The sequence below is a fragment of the Nesoenas mayeri genome, assembly GCF_963082525.1.
Source record: "Nesoenas mayeri genome assembly, chromosome: 1".
Lineage (NCBI taxonomy): Eukaryota > Metazoa > Chordata > Aves > Columbiformes > Columbidae > Nesoenas > Nesoenas mayeri.
This window is the reverse complement of record NC_137541.1, coordinates 95,574,148-95,591,334: the sequence shown is the minus strand read 5'-3', so window position 1 is coordinate 95,591,334 and position 17,187 is coordinate 95,574,148. Positions and strand designations below refer to the sequence as shown.

Here is a 17,187-nt window from a genome sequence, read left to right as displayed (position 1 = left end):
CCCTGCAATGAGCAGGGACATCTTCAACTAGATCAGGTTGCTCAGAGACCCGTCCAGCCTGGCCTGGAATGTCTCCAGGGGTGGGGCACGAACCACCTCTCTGGGCAACCTGCGCCAGTGTTTCACCATCCTCATTGTAAAATTTTCTTCCTTATGTCTGGCCTTAATCTCACCTCCTTTAGTTTAAAATCATTACCCCTTGTCCTATTGCAACATGCTCTGCTGAAAAGTCTGTTCTAATCTTTCTTATAGGCCCCTTTTAAGTACTGAAAGGCCTCAATAAGGTGTCTCCAGAGTCTTCTCTTCTCCAGGCTGAACAACATCAACTCTCTTAGCCTTTCCTCATAGGAGAGGTGTTCTGTCTCTCTTTTTGTGGACCTAATGAATAAGCCTCTTGCTTTTCCTTTACTATCTGACAATACCAATTGCATGCCAAATAAAAACCCTATTGGAAGAGTTGCTATTCCACTGAAAAATCCAACACCTGGAAATAAGAACATTCCCAGGTTAACATCTTAAAATGAAGTTTCAAAGACCCACAGTTGTAGGAAGACAACTGAAAGTAAGACTCAGTGATTACAGAAATCATTCAGTGTCCTCTCTCTCATCTGATAAGTTAGGTACCTGGCACAACTTTCTTAACATTTGATGTGCACAGCAAACTAAGAAGTCAATCCCTACAGCATCAAAAGTAAAGCCCCTGAGTGTTTGGTGACACCCTCGCATGGATCCATGGACCAGCCAGTTTGGCATTCAAAGAGCTTCAGCAGATTTCCTATGCCATGCAGCCAAGAAGATACTCGCAGCATTAAACTTAAGATTCACCTCTTTGCCATCACAGCATATGAATTATATGTCTCTGTGCCATTACAGCAGGTGAGTTTTGTGTTGGTTTGCAACATAAAATGACACCTCTTCCAACCTAATAACCTGAAGTCTTTCTGGCATCTAGCTATTAGCATTACAAACATTCGTAAATGTCTTACACTATTGGAGAGTAACATAGATATCCAAACTAACACACTGTCACCTTTTAATTATAGCAAAGAGGTTAATTTATTTTGTTATATCCTATATACAGACTGTTCCTGGCATAACGTAAGTTAATTCTTGTAATTTTAATAAGCTTACTAGATATAAGATTTCTTGAAGTGTGATATTGATCACTTTAAAATCCTCCAAGGTTGGAAAGTCACAGTCTATAGACAGAATGGTTTGACAAAAAGAGCTTGAAAACAGTGACACTTTGATATAGTACATTAGTACTTTACGTCAGTTAACAAAGGTCTTGAGGCATTATATAGTTGGAAAAGCAGTAATTTATACACCTGAGTTAAGAGGTAAGAAGAAACTAAATACTATTTCAAAGGCCATTCAAAAATCTCCTTGAAAGATTTCCATGACCTTGTTTCTCTAACACTAGTTCCAAACTTTCTGACTATTACAGGTACTAGCTTTTCCTATGGTTTTAAAACTGTTCTGACTGTGATGAATAATGGTTTTAAACTGAAGTCAAGATGAAAATAATGAAGCAGATTTAGAATTGCAGTCAGTCATTCACAATAGGATTTATATGCTAAGTTCTTTCCATAACTTTAAAAGGTTTTGTTCTGGCCATCACTGAGAAGTATGTATGTCTGTCTGCAAAATACTTCAATCTCACATTCAGTTATCACAATTGTCCAGAAATTCTACAAAGGTGAAACCTCCAGTGAAAAATTTCTGTTATGCCCTGCTCTTCTTTATTGGAGTCATACTATGAGAATATTTTTTACAGTATTTCATCGCTTCTGATGCAAGTTCTGATTAAAATGAAAAATATCCAAAGTATATGATAAGAAAAATACTGGAAAGGTAAGTACTAAGTAATTTTTTTGTTTTGTTTTGTTTCTGTGAACTGCAAAACCTGATTAGTTTGAGTAAGGGACAAAAATTTCAGATCAGTGAATTATTTGAACTGATTCTTATGATTCAGAATTTAGAAAAAAAGATTCACAGAAACTGTATGAGTTGCATGATAGGTATGTATATGGCATACCTATGTGTTTTATGTCTTTTTATGCTTGAGTCCTGGACAGTAAAACAATTGCACATTTTCCTTCTCTTTTTTAAAATCTTGGTCTATTTTCTGTACTACTCTCTATGTTCTCTCTACTTCCTAATTCCAAGTTGCTTGTCACTGTGAATTTCTTATCCTGATATTCAGTCACAGTTCTTGGGTTTTCTGTTCTTCTGTGGGTTTTACCTTAGAACATTGATTTTTTTGATCTGTTCTTTCAAACACAGACAATACTATTCATTTCCCCCCTCTATCAACATCTGCATCACAAGAAGATTCTCCAGTCCTTAAATATTCTTATTCTTGTTCTTGGGTTCCTTCCCTCAGATCTTTGGTTGTCTCTCCCTTATTGTACGTGATTGTCCAGATGAATGTCACTTGAGTCTTCTTGTTCCTATGCAGAGACCACCCTGGCCTTCCAAACAGGTGAGATTCTCTAGGTCAGGAGTGTCAAACTCATTTTCACTGGGGACCACATCAGACTCACGGTTGCCTTCAAAAGATCGAATGTAATTTTAGGACTGTATAAATGTAGGAGTAGTTTGATGCCCCTGCTCTAGGTGTTACCCTTATGGTTTCATAGGTGTAGCTCAGCCTCTGAACTCCTTTCTGTTCCTTGCCAAGAAGGAAGAGATTGGAAGGAACATTTTCCTTTGCCAGATCTGAGGAAGGGAATTCCGGCCACATCCTGTCCATGCAGGAATGTAAAGAAAGACTGAGCAGATGGAGGAAGGAAATTGTCTCGATAGTCTTGGGTAGATGACAGTAGGATGAGGAGGAAAAAAAAAGGAAAAAAAAAGGAAAAAATGAGAGGAAAGAAAAGCGTGGGGTGGAGAGGAATAAAGAAGAAAGATGAGGAAAAGTATTTAAAAAAAAAAGGAGAAAAGGAAAGGGTTGTAGAAGATAGAGGCACCTTGGAGATGTGTGAAGAAAGCTGGGAAAGTAGGAGGTGACTCTGTGGTGACTAGGTGGCAGAAGAGGAAAAACAGATCTCTTGTGGCTGGTTTGTGATATGAACCAGAATTAGTATCTAAGTTGAGCAGAGCATAAGGAACTGCTGGAGTCAGTGTCCTTGCATACGCTGTTGTGGCTTGAATGCTGACAGGTAATGGGTGAAAAAATGAGCTCTCACAGCAGAATGCCAGGGACCTGAAAATCCATTCCTGGAATCTGCACGTAGTGGAGAGATCTCTAGGGAAATAAAAGGAAAAATTCTATATCCTTCTTGACTTTTGAATTTATTGCCTGATTATATTAGTCTTCGGAAGAACCGCCAGGTCTTGACAAAAGAATTTTTACCTTGGTTGCAAAGGATATACCAGTGATTATTGGTTTTAACAACCATTGTACAATGAAAATATACAGAAAAAGCCCATAATTTCTAATAGGACATATACTCAGTCATTCAGAAAAATACACTGCGGAGAGGAAGCTTTCCGTTTTCGGCTCTTCCCCACCCTCTCCCTGCCAGCCCTTTTTGGGAGTTCCTTAAGAAAGCCAACAGTGAAAACTGATTCTCTTAAAAAGTTGTCAGGAAAACATGGTTTTCACAAACACCGATTTTTATCTCTGAAAATGAACAAATTCTTCTATAAAGAAGATTGAATATTTTAACATAAATCTCGTTTTGAATATGAAAAAGATGTTGTGATAGAGTCAGGCTGTAAGGGACTTCAGCATGTCTTTGGTTATCCAGTTGTGTCTTGAAAACCTCCAAGGACAGAGTATTTACAGTGTCCCTGGACAACCTGCTCCAATGCTTGATTGCCCTTGGTGATTCTTTTCCTTCTGTCAAGTCAGAACCTCCCCTGCTTCAGGTAATGAGCAATGTCACATTACTCCACCATGCACTTCAGTATAATAAATAAACATTAAAGATTAATACCATGCATTGACCATCAATGTGTTTTGCTTTGATACATACAGTTCTGTAAGATATTAGCAGGAAGATGCCCTTTGGTGGCTGTAACAAATCGCAGTGAATATGATTATATGTAAAAGTGCAACCGTTAGTCTGGAATCACAGAAATCCCTGATTTTTCCCAACAAAACTCCCATGTAAGCAGTGACTAGTATCGGCTTGCTTAACCTTTGAAATCTTAAAGTATCACAGGCCACAATTTTTGGCTGGAAATTCTGCTAAGCCTTGACATAAGAAATGCTGCTGTATTTTGCACATAAATCAATAGAAACTTACAGTACAAATCTCCCAAACAACTTAGAGGTTTGCAAGTTGCTGGGAATAACCTTTTATCTTCCTCTTTGCAGTCTTGTGTTGATTAGACAAGAAAAGCTTTAAAGATTTCAAGCACAGACTTCAGGGAAAAGTGTTTGGGACAAAAGAAGAAAGGAAATACCATGTTATGAAACACTTGGTTATATCAGTTTCCTTTTAATCATAGGAGACATTTATCCAAGAGTTTGTGGTTGCCATCTCTGGGTGCCAGAGGCAAGCAATGTTGTCTTATTGAAATGTTGATTTTCAGACAACTGCTGTGAACTAATACACCATTTAGACCACAAAGTTCCCTTGTGTTGAAAATCATCACCGGTAGATAAACTTCTCCATGCTCATTTGGTCTAGTAACTTCATTTCAAGTCAGTCAATACAGGCAGAAAATACCTGTAAGGTACAAACATGTAGCTCTTGCTACTTTTTCTTCCTTTTAAGTTGAAAAGAACAACTGACCTTCCAGAATTAAAATGTGGACAACACTAACTGCTCTAAATGGTTACCATTTCTTTTTCCTAAATGAGGTGGTATTTTTGCTCCCTTTCAGATAAATGTATAGGAAGTACTGTAAGTGCAAAACAGCCACTATTTTTCCCTCAGGTGCTATATTTTGAAATACAATTAGCATATTGACTTCACACTCTGTGGTGAAAAAAATCAGAGAGTTGGAAATTATTCAAAAGCTGTAAAATAGCCAGTGTGTGATCAGGTCACCTAAAGGAAAAATTAAAAACTGTGCTGAAAATCTTGCCATTGTCCTTTATAGCATGACATATTCAGGATTCGGTTGCCTCAGGATGTTACAGGGTGGGTACCTCTTTCTGTTCAAGACTAAAAATTCCTAAAATATTTCACAAAGTGAAAATGTGCATTCTTCAAAAATAATTTTTTATATTTCACAGGAATAACTTCTTTCAAAATGAAAAAAAAAAAGTTTTCCTTGAAAATTCTTCATGAGCTCTGACATTCAGCCTTCATTAGTTCAAATGGCACAAGATATGCAGAGCATACCACTGCAACCCATGAAGACTATAATATTAACTTTTTTTTTTTAAACACAATTATAGGAAATGTGCATTCAAATGTTTTATCAGTTAATAAAAGGAAGACTTAGAAGCACAGCAGTATGAGAGTGCCTCAAGGTCATGGCTTAATATTTCTCATATGTTCTATTAAGAAAAGTTAAAGGACAGTTAGTTTGTCCATTTCAGGTGATTCACAATAGGATTTGTTCTTCTTTTTGCTTCAACCTGTTTAATTCTATGCACCTTCCTGCATATTGCTTGTTGCCTTAGTAGCTGAGCTACTGAAAATGAAAAGACTGAAAGTTATCACATATCTATTTTCTCATCTTCTCTCATTCTTCTAGGTGTCTCTTTAAGTGACTGGGTATGTACAGAAGGATAAACACCTGTGGGACAGAGAAGAACAGAGATTCTTTTGGTAGGTTTCTTGTTGTTATGCTCACGCTGCTTGTGTTTTTACTGAGGACAATACTGGAGCAAAAGATGGTGGAATCAGGATGAATCTTCTAAGATGTTCGTCTACAAATTGAGCACTAGTCAGGCAACAGTTTCAATTAGGAATTTAGATGGCTTCAATACACCCTGGGGCATGGTGTGAAATATCTTGATCTTAGAGACCCAGACTATGAACTTTGTTCATCTTTTAGTTGCATAAGAGGCCCATGTCAAGTATGGAACAGCTCTGATGTGGTTTTCTAGTAACCTGTGTTGCTAAAGATGAAAATAGAAAGATATTGATTAATGACCTAAATATTGAACTGCAATTCATTCCACTTCCTGATTATCAGTTTTGTTTTAATAAGGCTCTTCTTTTTTTTTTACTGGTTGTGTTTTTCCAAAGGGAAGAAACACAGATGCCAATCAGGCTGCCAGAATTACAAAATGGACATTAACTGGGGTATTCCTGAACAGATGCACTGGGGCCTGACTCAGCAGAGACAGGCACAGCTAACCTTGTTCACCAGTGCTCACCAAAAGACACCGATGCAAGTGGCAGCAAAAGCAACAGAGAATATGAAACAAGAATTCTGATCAAAGTTACATCACAACTGGTGGAGCCAGGAGAACTCCCGAGCTCCTAGATGCGCCTACCCCCATCAAGACATAACAGAGTCACACAATAGTCCTCCCCATACCGCCTTTGTTTCCCTGGAAAAGAAACTCAGGTAGAAAGAGCCAGAAAGGAGCCTTACTATCTTGTCCACAAGCTCTCTGATTTGGCCAATTGCCCCATAATACCATCTAACTTTTGCTCGATCAAAATGTCTCCCTGTGTTTTCTTTCTTACACCTGATGGAAAGGTTTTGTCGAAAAGTCAGCTATTCCTGAGCTTTAACAGATTAGTGGCAAAACTGCCAGAAGTCATATTATTAAAAAGATTAGGGAAAAAATATAATATGTATGGCTAACCCAAACATTAAATCAAAACTTTATTTCCATTTCACATAAATAATCTTCCTTCCCTTCCTTCCTATCTTTCCTTCCTTTCCCTCCTTTCCTCCCTCCCTCCCTCTATGGTTTTCTATTGATTTTGCAGACATGTAAGGGAGAAAAGAGAAGAGCTCTTTCTCATGGCAATTTTTTATGTTTCCAGGCTGCCTTGTTTTTCCAGACTGTGTTAAAGGTAAACAAAATTGACAAGACAAGGCTAATGAGTTGACGACTTGACGTTTTCATCCTGCTTTTTGAGTCTGTTACAAGTAAATCTTTGATGGCTTCTGCTAAACTCATTATCACTGGTCAGTAAAGCCTAGCAAAAGTAACAAGCATCAACTGGGCTGTAGCCAAGATGTGTTTACTCTGGGAGACAATAGTCACTGCTTTTGTTGAACTTCAGTGCCACACTGCAGGTTACCTGGCTTACCTTGGTCTCCCCTCATTTTCCTTTTCTTTCATCCTTAAAAATTTTGCTCAGTGCTTGTTCTAGTTCTGACACCTGTTCAGTCCTTCTTGGTTGTCATAGTGCCAAATTGTTACTCTACAATTGGAAGGAATTCTGTCATGATTTCTTGAAAGATATGGGTGAGTTCAAGTGCACAGTTCTCGCAGTTGAGAGATACATTAGTGTAAGTTTCAGTGTGGCAACTGAGGTGGCTAAAATAATTCAAAAACTATATGCTCTTTGCTTCTTCAAAAATATGTCACATATTCTATGAGTGATCTAAAATAGCTTGAACCATCTGGGTGCAAGCAAGCTGGTCTCCTGTCTTTGGAAAGGTGTAAATAGGTGTAGGAGAATGGAACTGTTGCATCTTTTAAGTTGCCTGGTGGATCGTTACCTTGACTTGTAATTTCATATTTTATGTTATATTTTGTGAGGTACACTCCAGTTACATCAAGGGAGGCTACAAGGAAAAAAACATATGTAGTTATACCAGCATTTGTAAAAATCCAACACTCCAAAAGAAAGAAAAGCCAAATCACAGAATCACAGGATGTTAGGGATTGGAAGGGACCTCAAAAGATCATCTAGTCCAATCCCCCTGCTGGAGCAGGAACACCTACCTAGATGAGGTTACACAAGAAGGTGTCCAGATGGGTTTTGAATGCCTCCAGAGTAGGAGACTCCACAACCCCGCTGGGCAGCCTGTTCCAGTGCTCTGTTACCTTCACTGAGAAAAAAATTCTTCTCAAATTTAAGTGGAACCTCTTGTGTTCCAATTTGAACCCATTACCCCTTGTCCTACCATTGGCTGTCACTGAGAAGAGTCTGGCTCCATCCTCGTGACACTCACCCTCTATATATGTGTAAACATTAATGAGGTCACCGCTCCGTCTCCTCTTCTCCAAGCCAAAGAGACCCAGCTCCCTCAGCCATTCCTCATAAGGGAGATGCTCCACTCCCCTAATCATCTTTGTTGCCCTGTGCTGGACTCTCTCCAGCAGTTTCCAGTCCATCCTGAACTGAGGGGCCCAGAACTGGACACAATATTCCACATGTGGTCTCACCAGGGCAGAGTAGAGGGGAAGGAGAACCTCTTTCAACCTGCTAACAAGTATACGATGTAACACCTGTGGCCATCCAAGGGAGCATGTATCTTGGAAGGCACTTTAGGAACTTTATTCAAGGAACGAGACAACCACCAAAGATCAAATTCTACCCATAACCCAAAGAGGATTGAGCTTTGTAGAGCTCTGTTAAGAGTTTGAGCAGTCCTGACTATTGATCCACCTCCGAGTGTGGCCTGTAAGACAAATACCATGCAAGCCATTCAGACTGCTTTCTTATGTTGGAATAGAAGACCCATGAAGGGGCACTTTTCTTTTACTTGCAGACAATTCTGTATTTATAGAATGGATTTCTACAACTCCTTAACGGAAAGAGTGCAGATTTCTATTCCAGAGCATCCCCACATTGTCCTGTGATGCAATTGTTACAGAGTGCTAAAACCAGACATTCCTGCTTGTGTTAAGAAATATAATATGATGCAAAGGAGTGTGGCTGCCTTTGATGCTCTGTACAGCACAAAGATGAGCTCTGTATTTCAGAAGTTACAAATGCAGAGCTGCTAGGACTTTCGAGTTCTGGACCAGCCTCTCCATAAAGATCAGATTCATTTGCAAATCAGTTATCACATCCCTAAATAAGCAAATAACAATAATATAAACATGTAGGATAACATAGGTGTTAAATTACATTTGAGGGAGAAAGTTATTTTCTTCCTGCCTGCAGTGCATTTGTGTCATATTGTCAAACATTTGTTCAAAAAAAAAAAAAAAGCTCATATCACATTGGCACATGAGAACACACTTAAAGGGGTTTTGGCTTCAAGCAAACACCAAATATCATGAGATCATAGGACCTGGCAATGATTGTCACATGACAGATACTCCAGGATGTTTTGCTGATACATTCAGCTGTCAGACATGCAAGCAGCCACCTGTCTTGCTTCAGCATTTTCTTTCCTCTCATTTTCTCTTGACACCATAAGCATAACTTAGTCAGCTACATACATTCTTGTCAAAATATAAAAATGGCTCACAGGCAGGTTTTCTTTTCTGAACTTGGTTTTGGTACTGATTTTTTGGTTGTTGTTGTTTTAAATTTACTAGTAGAAAATTTAGGAACATAAGGCTGGTTGCTTTGGGAAGCTAGACTGCACTTGGGATTTTGGGGGCTTCCAATCTCCTTTTTTAAACATAGGTCAGAGCTTGGGGTCTTATCTCTGAAATACAGTCACCTACCCTTGCCTTCAGCCCCTCGAATGAAAGCATTATTTTGACTCTGCAGCAGATTTCCTAGAGAGTTTGTGTTGCGACACAGGCCTCTCATCTTCCTCAGGCAACTGTGCAGGGTAAATGGAGACACCAAAGATCCTTGGAAGACCACTGCAAAACTGGGGTAGACGCCAGGTTCCTGGAATAACCTACCGTCAGTCCAGGGAGTCTCACAAAGATTTTGCTGGACCCAGGATATTGCGAGTTAAGCATTTTAGGCTTCACTAGTCAGCACGTGCTGTAATTTTACTCTAGGGTCTAATTTTAGCTGAAATGTAATGGCAGCTACTGCCTCTCTAAAGGAGCCTTCAGTCTCATAGAGAAAAATGTCAAGAGTTGCTATAAAACAAACATTTTGTCTGCTACTAGGCCAAAACCCTAGCCCTCCGTAAGGATTAGAAGAGAAAGGGATAACATATGAATTGACTACTGCCATCAACACTTCCTAATCATAAGGGAGGCAATTGACAACCCTCAACTTCCGGGAAGTTTCAGTGCTTTTTCTGTGAAACAGGGATCATTTGTTTATTGATGGCTATCAGATCTAATATCAGATTGTTTAAAGTTTATTACTCTTGTATCACTACATATTGTATATGTATGGAACCAGCACTGAACCATACAGCTGTAAATGTTTAGAAAGGCATCTCTAATTTACCTTGAGCAATGAGACAGAAGACTAACAGAAGGAGCAGTGCCACACTGATACTTAAAATATGCACTACTTTGGCATGAAACTACCATAAATTAGGTTTAGAAAGTATAACTTTACAGTGAATGTACTTATACCATGGATTAATTTGACCAATTTCATAGGTATATAGTGCATCCTATTGGAGCAATTAGCAGAACTTCCAATGAAAAATAACTTGAAAAATTTTTGTGTATCTTGTCTCAGCTATAAAGTCATAAAAACGTGAAAGACACAATACAGTGTCTCTTACGTATTGAGAAATGTATTGAGTCACACACAGAAAAGTATTAGTGAATTGTTCTGTAGTGAGTAGTCAAAGAACTAAATATTTGACTAAGAAACAATAGATGGTTTATGTTAAAGATAAAAGAAATACCTGCAGGTAATTTTTGGGAAACCCAAAGAACATTAACAATGGAGTAAAGCAGTAGCAGATTACACTCAGCATGGCTACTGGAATGAAGAAATGAAATTACCCACATGAGATTACAATGTATTTCGAATGCACTATACCCAAGTGTCATTGTGGGTACCTCAGAAAAAAAATGCTTAGAAATATGAATGCTTGCAGGTTAATAAAATCAAAGACAATCTCTACAAAAACATGCACTCATCATAAATCTTTGGAATGGTCAGCTTGTCTTTGAATACTGCCTTGCACATCAGCCATGGTATTTGAAAAAATGTGTAATGAAAACAGTAAAGTCTAAAATAAGAAGATACAGAAGTGTCTGTGTATGAGAGAGATTAGAAGATTAACAGATAGAGGGATTTGTCACAGATATACTTCATGTATTGTATTCATAAATTGTCATATATGACACAAGTCTTGTGCTAAATACAGAGTTTGGGAAGAAAGGCCAAATTTTCCATAAATATGTTTTTTTTTCTTCTCCATATTGACCTTTCTCTGAAAAATAAGCCTTCTGAAGACGAGGATGGATACACCCCTGTGCCTTAATGTCTGCCTTCCCAGAAGAGAAAAAATTTACAATAGCTAAAATAGGCTTGTCACAAAACCTGAGTCAAGAATTCCATTGACGCCCCATGACCTGGTTCATCCCATTACAGGTGCAAGTTCAGATGTGGATTAAAGCTCTTTCTGCACATTGCAAAGCCTTCCCAGCATCTCTAATGAAACTCCTCTTGAGGTATGAACATTAAGTCATGTTCCCTCTGGACTGTTCTTCATCAACAGTAAAATTCTGCCCTCAGACCTTGTTAATGATTCTGCTTATGATACATGAGATGAAACAAAGAACAGCTCATTCTACAAAACCAGAATTTGCTTTTCTAACCTAGAAGAAACATATTAAAATTGGTGATGACAGCTAGTTCTGTTAGAAAATTAATGATATGAGGCTCAAAGTACTGATTGCATATCCATAAGAGGTTTCATGTTCAAAGAAGTAACATTTGATTGAACTGAGTTTATATTTAGAGAGATGGGATCTGTTTCTTTCAAGCACTGTGTTAGATTTGGATTAATATTTTTTAAATGCATATCACATTTCCTTACTTTTTTCTACAAAACTTGGCATGCTCTTGTACACCACTTAAAAAATACTCAAACTTTTAGAAGGATAAAAGTACACTTTTTAAGACCTGACTGAGCAAACTGGACTATCAATAGCTGGAAATTTTGATTTCCCCTATTTTCAACTGAATTGAACACACTTGAATGGTTTGTGAATCTTTTCATGTGTATTTTAGTGTATGCAAAAAGAACAGCATTCCAGGCATTGCCCACCTTTTCCTGCCTTGCAGCAATTCTCATTAATGAGCAGCTCAAGACACTGTAAATCTTCTCACTAGGGAAAAGATAAGTAATTGCCTACAAAAAATGTCATCATTTCTATTGCCTAAATCTAAGGTGCTTTTTAAAATTAACAACAGTGTCTGCTGCTGAACAGCAGCAAGAAAAATAAAGCAATGAAAGCCCATTAATCAATTCAGTCTTATTATTTTTATTTTGGCAGCTTGCCCTGCAGCTCAATATTACTACATCTGGTAGAGCCTGAAGCACTGCCTTCCAGATTGTTTCAGACACTACGTATGTACCTAGCACAGATTCTCACCATAAAGCTCCTTGTACATAATTAGTAAGTTAGTTGACCAGATGCTCTAAACAAGGTGTAATATGTTTGTCATCTTCATTTTGATTTGGCTGTCATATACTGTCTCCTGAAGGAGTGTCATGAATTTAAGTTGATCTTGAGCACATGGATGGGGAGAGGAGGTGAAGGTTTGTTTCTGGGCTGAAAAATGAACACCTTGAACAACTAATTTTGCAGGCGTGAGTGCAAACATGGTCATGTTACTCTGCAGTGTGCCTAGTCCTCTCAAATTAAGAAAATCCAGAACATTCAACAGTCTTACCAGTGTCTGATAGAGGAAAACCAAAACCATGTAGGGCAGCTGGAAACCACGCACATAACGACTCTAATGGAAAAGAGTTCCTTCAAGTAGCTTAGGCATAGAGCCACAGGGGGCTGTAGGGAAATGGGAGCTGCTGAAGAAATAGATGGTGGTGCTCTTCATAAACAACTCTTTGTTTTTCTTTTGCCTAGTATTTCCTCCCAAAGACTCTCCCTCAGAGTTAAAAAAAAAAAGTAGCCATTAGTACAGTGATCTTGTTATGCTTAATAGCTAACAATGCATTTTTCTTCCAATGATTTGTCCAAACATTTTTGAACCCTTATAAAATTTTAGCACCAGCATTATCCTTTGGTAGGAGTTCCACAATCAATTGTGCTTAACTTTCATTTCCAGCCTGCATTTTCCTGCCTGTTTCTTATTTGTTTATTCTTGTGTTGACACTGCCCTTCAGATAGAATACCTCTACTTCCTTACAGATGTTTATGTGAATCTTAACTACCTCAATAAACTAAATTTTATGGCAGAATCCTGAAACTATGTCATTTTCTCAGTGCTCAAATCAGTTCTGATAGAGATAACCATGACAGTTTAATAAGTACCAAAAGGAGCACAGTAGCCTCACTTGGCTCAAGAGGAGAAATTAATCCAAACGAAGAAACACACTTACAGAATATTTTTATGCAGTAGTATAGAGTACTTTAAAAATATATGAAGAAAATGTGGTTATATAGATCAAAATCTATTAAAGATTGCTGTACTGGGATCAAGTCACAGCACTGATTCTTTCTTCACATTCAAAAGTAAACACACATTAACACCATGCATTGGCATTGATGCCGATGTTGTAGCATTTCTGTATTAAGGCATACTGCTTGCCAAATGTGGTTGATCAAACCAATCTGGTACACAGATTGAGAAAGAGCTGTCGTGTTGTATAGTAGCTCTGCATTATGACATTGGGCTCAACTTTTCACATAAACAGTGTGCTAAGTGCACATGTACATAAGGACTGCAACAACAGACACACATGTACCACACACCCTAATATTCCAGGTGATTCATCTTGCCATGTCACCTGAAACACATACAAAACTTGCACAGATAGTAAAGAGCCTTCATATTATTTCAATAATTTCTTATTCCTATAAGCAAAGACACCATAGAGACCCAGGCACCATTCTAGAACAAGATTTTCAAAAGAAAGGCATAAGTATGTTTTAGTAACCACTGTAAGCACACTGAGATGTCTCTTTTGTTTATAAGCTGCTGTTTTCTCCTTATTCATCCTGGCAACTGGAGCAAGCAGAACTCAGTATTCCCACCTAAGGAACAGAAACTGTCCCCAGAGTAACAACAGGGTTAGGGTATGAATTGGTTGGCACCAGAGGAAAATACTCTAGAAAATATTTGAGATTAGTTTCACATTTCTAAAATATCAAGGGAAATTTATAGAAAACAAAATTTCAAATATTAACCTTGTTCATGTGTGTGTAGAAATAAGGGGAATATTCTCCAAAATTTGTGCTTCTTTTGTTCTTGCCTACAGTGGAAATTGCAAAGATTTGTCTTTGTTTCAGGGACCAAATTAAAGAGATGCAGAGGAAAGCAGTGCTATGAAATCTGCAACCCTTTTTTATTTTATTCAAAGACATACATCTTGGAATCCATAATTATTGTGTCCCCTCTGAAACTTGTCATAGCAGGCAGTAATAAGTCATTCAGTCATTCACTTCATAAGTCTCACTGAATACCATGTATCTTGAGATAACTATGAATGTACGCAACACTGAAAATACGACTGAGTTACGAGACAAATCACACAGGAGATACCCTATTATGATAATAGTAGTGCTAAAAGTGTTTATGGAAAGGCACATGGTTCAATATGAACCTAAAGAAATAAACTCATTATCAACATGACCAAAACTGTTGACAAAATTATAAAACATTCTTTCAGTATTCCTCCATAGAAACTGTAACACATGCAGCTTCTGCTTGAGCCCATGTAATCTCTGTCCCCATAGAGGGCAGTACATGCATGATGGTAATACGTGTATGTTTTCAAGAGCAGAAGGGCTTCAAGGTCATAGATCTAAATTAGGAAGAACCTCTGCAAATCAAGATGTATTTGAAACTTTGCCACTGAACGGAGCCTTCTGAAGTTCATGCTGATTACCTGTCTCTTTTAAAAATACAGAACGTAACTTGCACTCAGCAACTGTCTAGCTATTAGGGAATATAAGGTTTGAAACAACTTCCCTGTCTATTAGAATTCACCTTCTTTGGCTATTGCTAGTGCAGAACATATCAAATTTATGTGGTAGGTTTAATTAGTATCTCTGGACCAGGATTTACTTTTTAAAATCACACACTTCTTTCTCAATAGCGCAACAAATTAGCAGTAGATTGCCACAAGGTAAGAATAGCGTTGAGCCATAACTAAAGATAGCCGAGGTGTATATTGCTCAGTGACAAGTGTTCGTTAGCAGTAAAGCTCATTCAGGAGGTGTCTGTCTCCTGTTCAGTTGAGCATGTATATATTCCACACATCTGAATTCAACATACCACTCTGTATTTTTGCCCAGGCTCACTTATGTACATAAATCATAAAAAAGGAAAAGGCAATGTTGTGATAAAGACTTTGGGGAAAGGAAGATGTTTACACTGGCAGAATTTTTTAAAAAAATTTCCTCAGGAAAAAGAAGAATACACCCTGGATCAGCTGAAATTCAAATCCTATTGAGGATCGCTGTTTGAATAGTATTCATAAATGAAAATCAATATCCTACTATCACAACCGCATATCTATTATAGAGACATTAAATAACATTATTCCTCTATTGCTTTTTAGGAGATGATGGAGAACATACTATTTTCTAAATAGAAAGATAAAACAATGTGTTTGCCATTCACTTTTGGAGAGCACGGGTTCTGAGTCCTGGAGTTTATCAAAAGGAAAATATTTAGTGGAGATCCTTTAAAAATGTTTATATAACATTTGCATTATATGACTTTAGATTACACAACTGTGCAGGTGTATCCATGAGCAGACAGCTCTCGAGGTTTTTCAAATTAATCAGTGTGAAGATAACTTTTCCTTATGGTAATATTGGACCTCAAGATTAACTCACCTGACTTTAGTTTTCGATCCTTTTCACCAATGTGTTTGTTTTGCCTATTAGGTATGTTTTAAATATACCAAGAACACCATGTACAATACAACATTAGGACTACTGGACAAGCTGAGCAGTAAAAGGAAAATGAGTTTGAGTATTTACACAATCTACTTTTATTATGGAACAGAGGGGCATTACCATGCTACTTGCTATAAACTCAGATATTCAGAGATTGCTGGTCTTGTCCCTGGAGTGTGCACCTCTACAAGAAAAACTGCAATTTCTGTTTTCATTTACATGTCACATGGTTGTGTAGATTAACATAGCACAGACAAACATGAATTTTCTGCTCCTGCTGAACATGTGACTATAGTATCAACGAAAAAGGCTGGTTCTGGCAAAAATAACAAAGTAAATCTACAGAAAGTTCATGGCTTAAGTCCATCAACCAAGAGTGCCAGAGAGGAAAAAAAAAATCCCCTGAATATTTAAGCAAACCTAAACTTCTTATACCTGCTGCAAAATGGTTGAACGACCTGACAGAGATCAGAATTTAACTCATGCCTCTGCATAGTAGTCATGTACGGCAATAAGGCATCAAAGCAGTACTTACAGCTAGAGAATATCAGAGGACATGAGTGTTCATCCATTGGGAAATTGTGCAGCTGCAACTGGCACTCAGCATTGATGGTCAGCCTGTGGAGAAACCAAATGTCTGTTACTGCACATCAGCACCATGAACAGGCAGAAGAAAAGGTTGGGTAAACTTATGTATCATGCGAGAGCACTTTGACCTGAATCAGTAAGGCCTATAAGGACTATATATGTAGATCGTTCATTGACTCTTTAGACCTGATCCAAAACAATAATAATTATCAACAACCACAAATAATTTCAGACACATCATTGAAAGTGTCTTGGTCGGAAGAAATCTGTGTGTATGTTTTTCTTTAGACAATTTGTCATTAAAGCAAATGGGATGGAAACAAGTATTTTTTACACAAATAACAGAAAATATGGCTGATGTAGCAGTGCATAATTCCATAAAATTAAAACTTGATAAAGGATCTTATAAGGAATGTTTTCCATATTTACTTATACTGTGAACTTAAAATACTTTCAATCGTTTGGGGCTGTTTCTCAAAAACTTACTAGATTTCTGTATGCCATTCTCAGTTGTACAGACGTAACAAGCAAAAAAGCAGAAACATCTTCAGCCTGACTTGAAAGCTTGTTTTATGTGATATCCCTAACACAAAGGACATTATGAATGAAACAGATTTAAAAATCACTATTAAAAACAGATAATCATCCATCTGATAGCTTACAAAGTAAGTTTGTTTACCCAGGTAGAATGCATTAAGTGCTAGTTTGTTATAAAGTCTTCTTTAGGAAAAAGACACTACATTAATTGCATGCCTCAATTTACGCAGCAAATGTGGGGCATGAAGTTTTTTGCTGTC

At 37.7% G+C, this 17,187-nt stretch overlaps 1 protein-coding gene across 1 annotated transcript in view; it reads right to left on the bottom strand.

Moving 5' to 3' along the window:
- The window catches only part of GABRG3 (gamma-aminobutyric acid type A receptor subunit gamma3), a gene marked incomplete at its 3' end in the record, with an annotated part of 334,788 nt that overhangs the window by 135,113 nt on the left and 182,488 nt on the right, over nt 1–17,187 (bottom strand). The window contains exon 5 of the mRNA XM_080347671.1: nt 16,338–16,420. Coding sequence (XP_080203797.1) covers nt 16,338–16,420 — 83 coding nt within the window. The remainder of the gene's footprint in view (nt 1–16,337; nt 16,421–17,187) is intronic.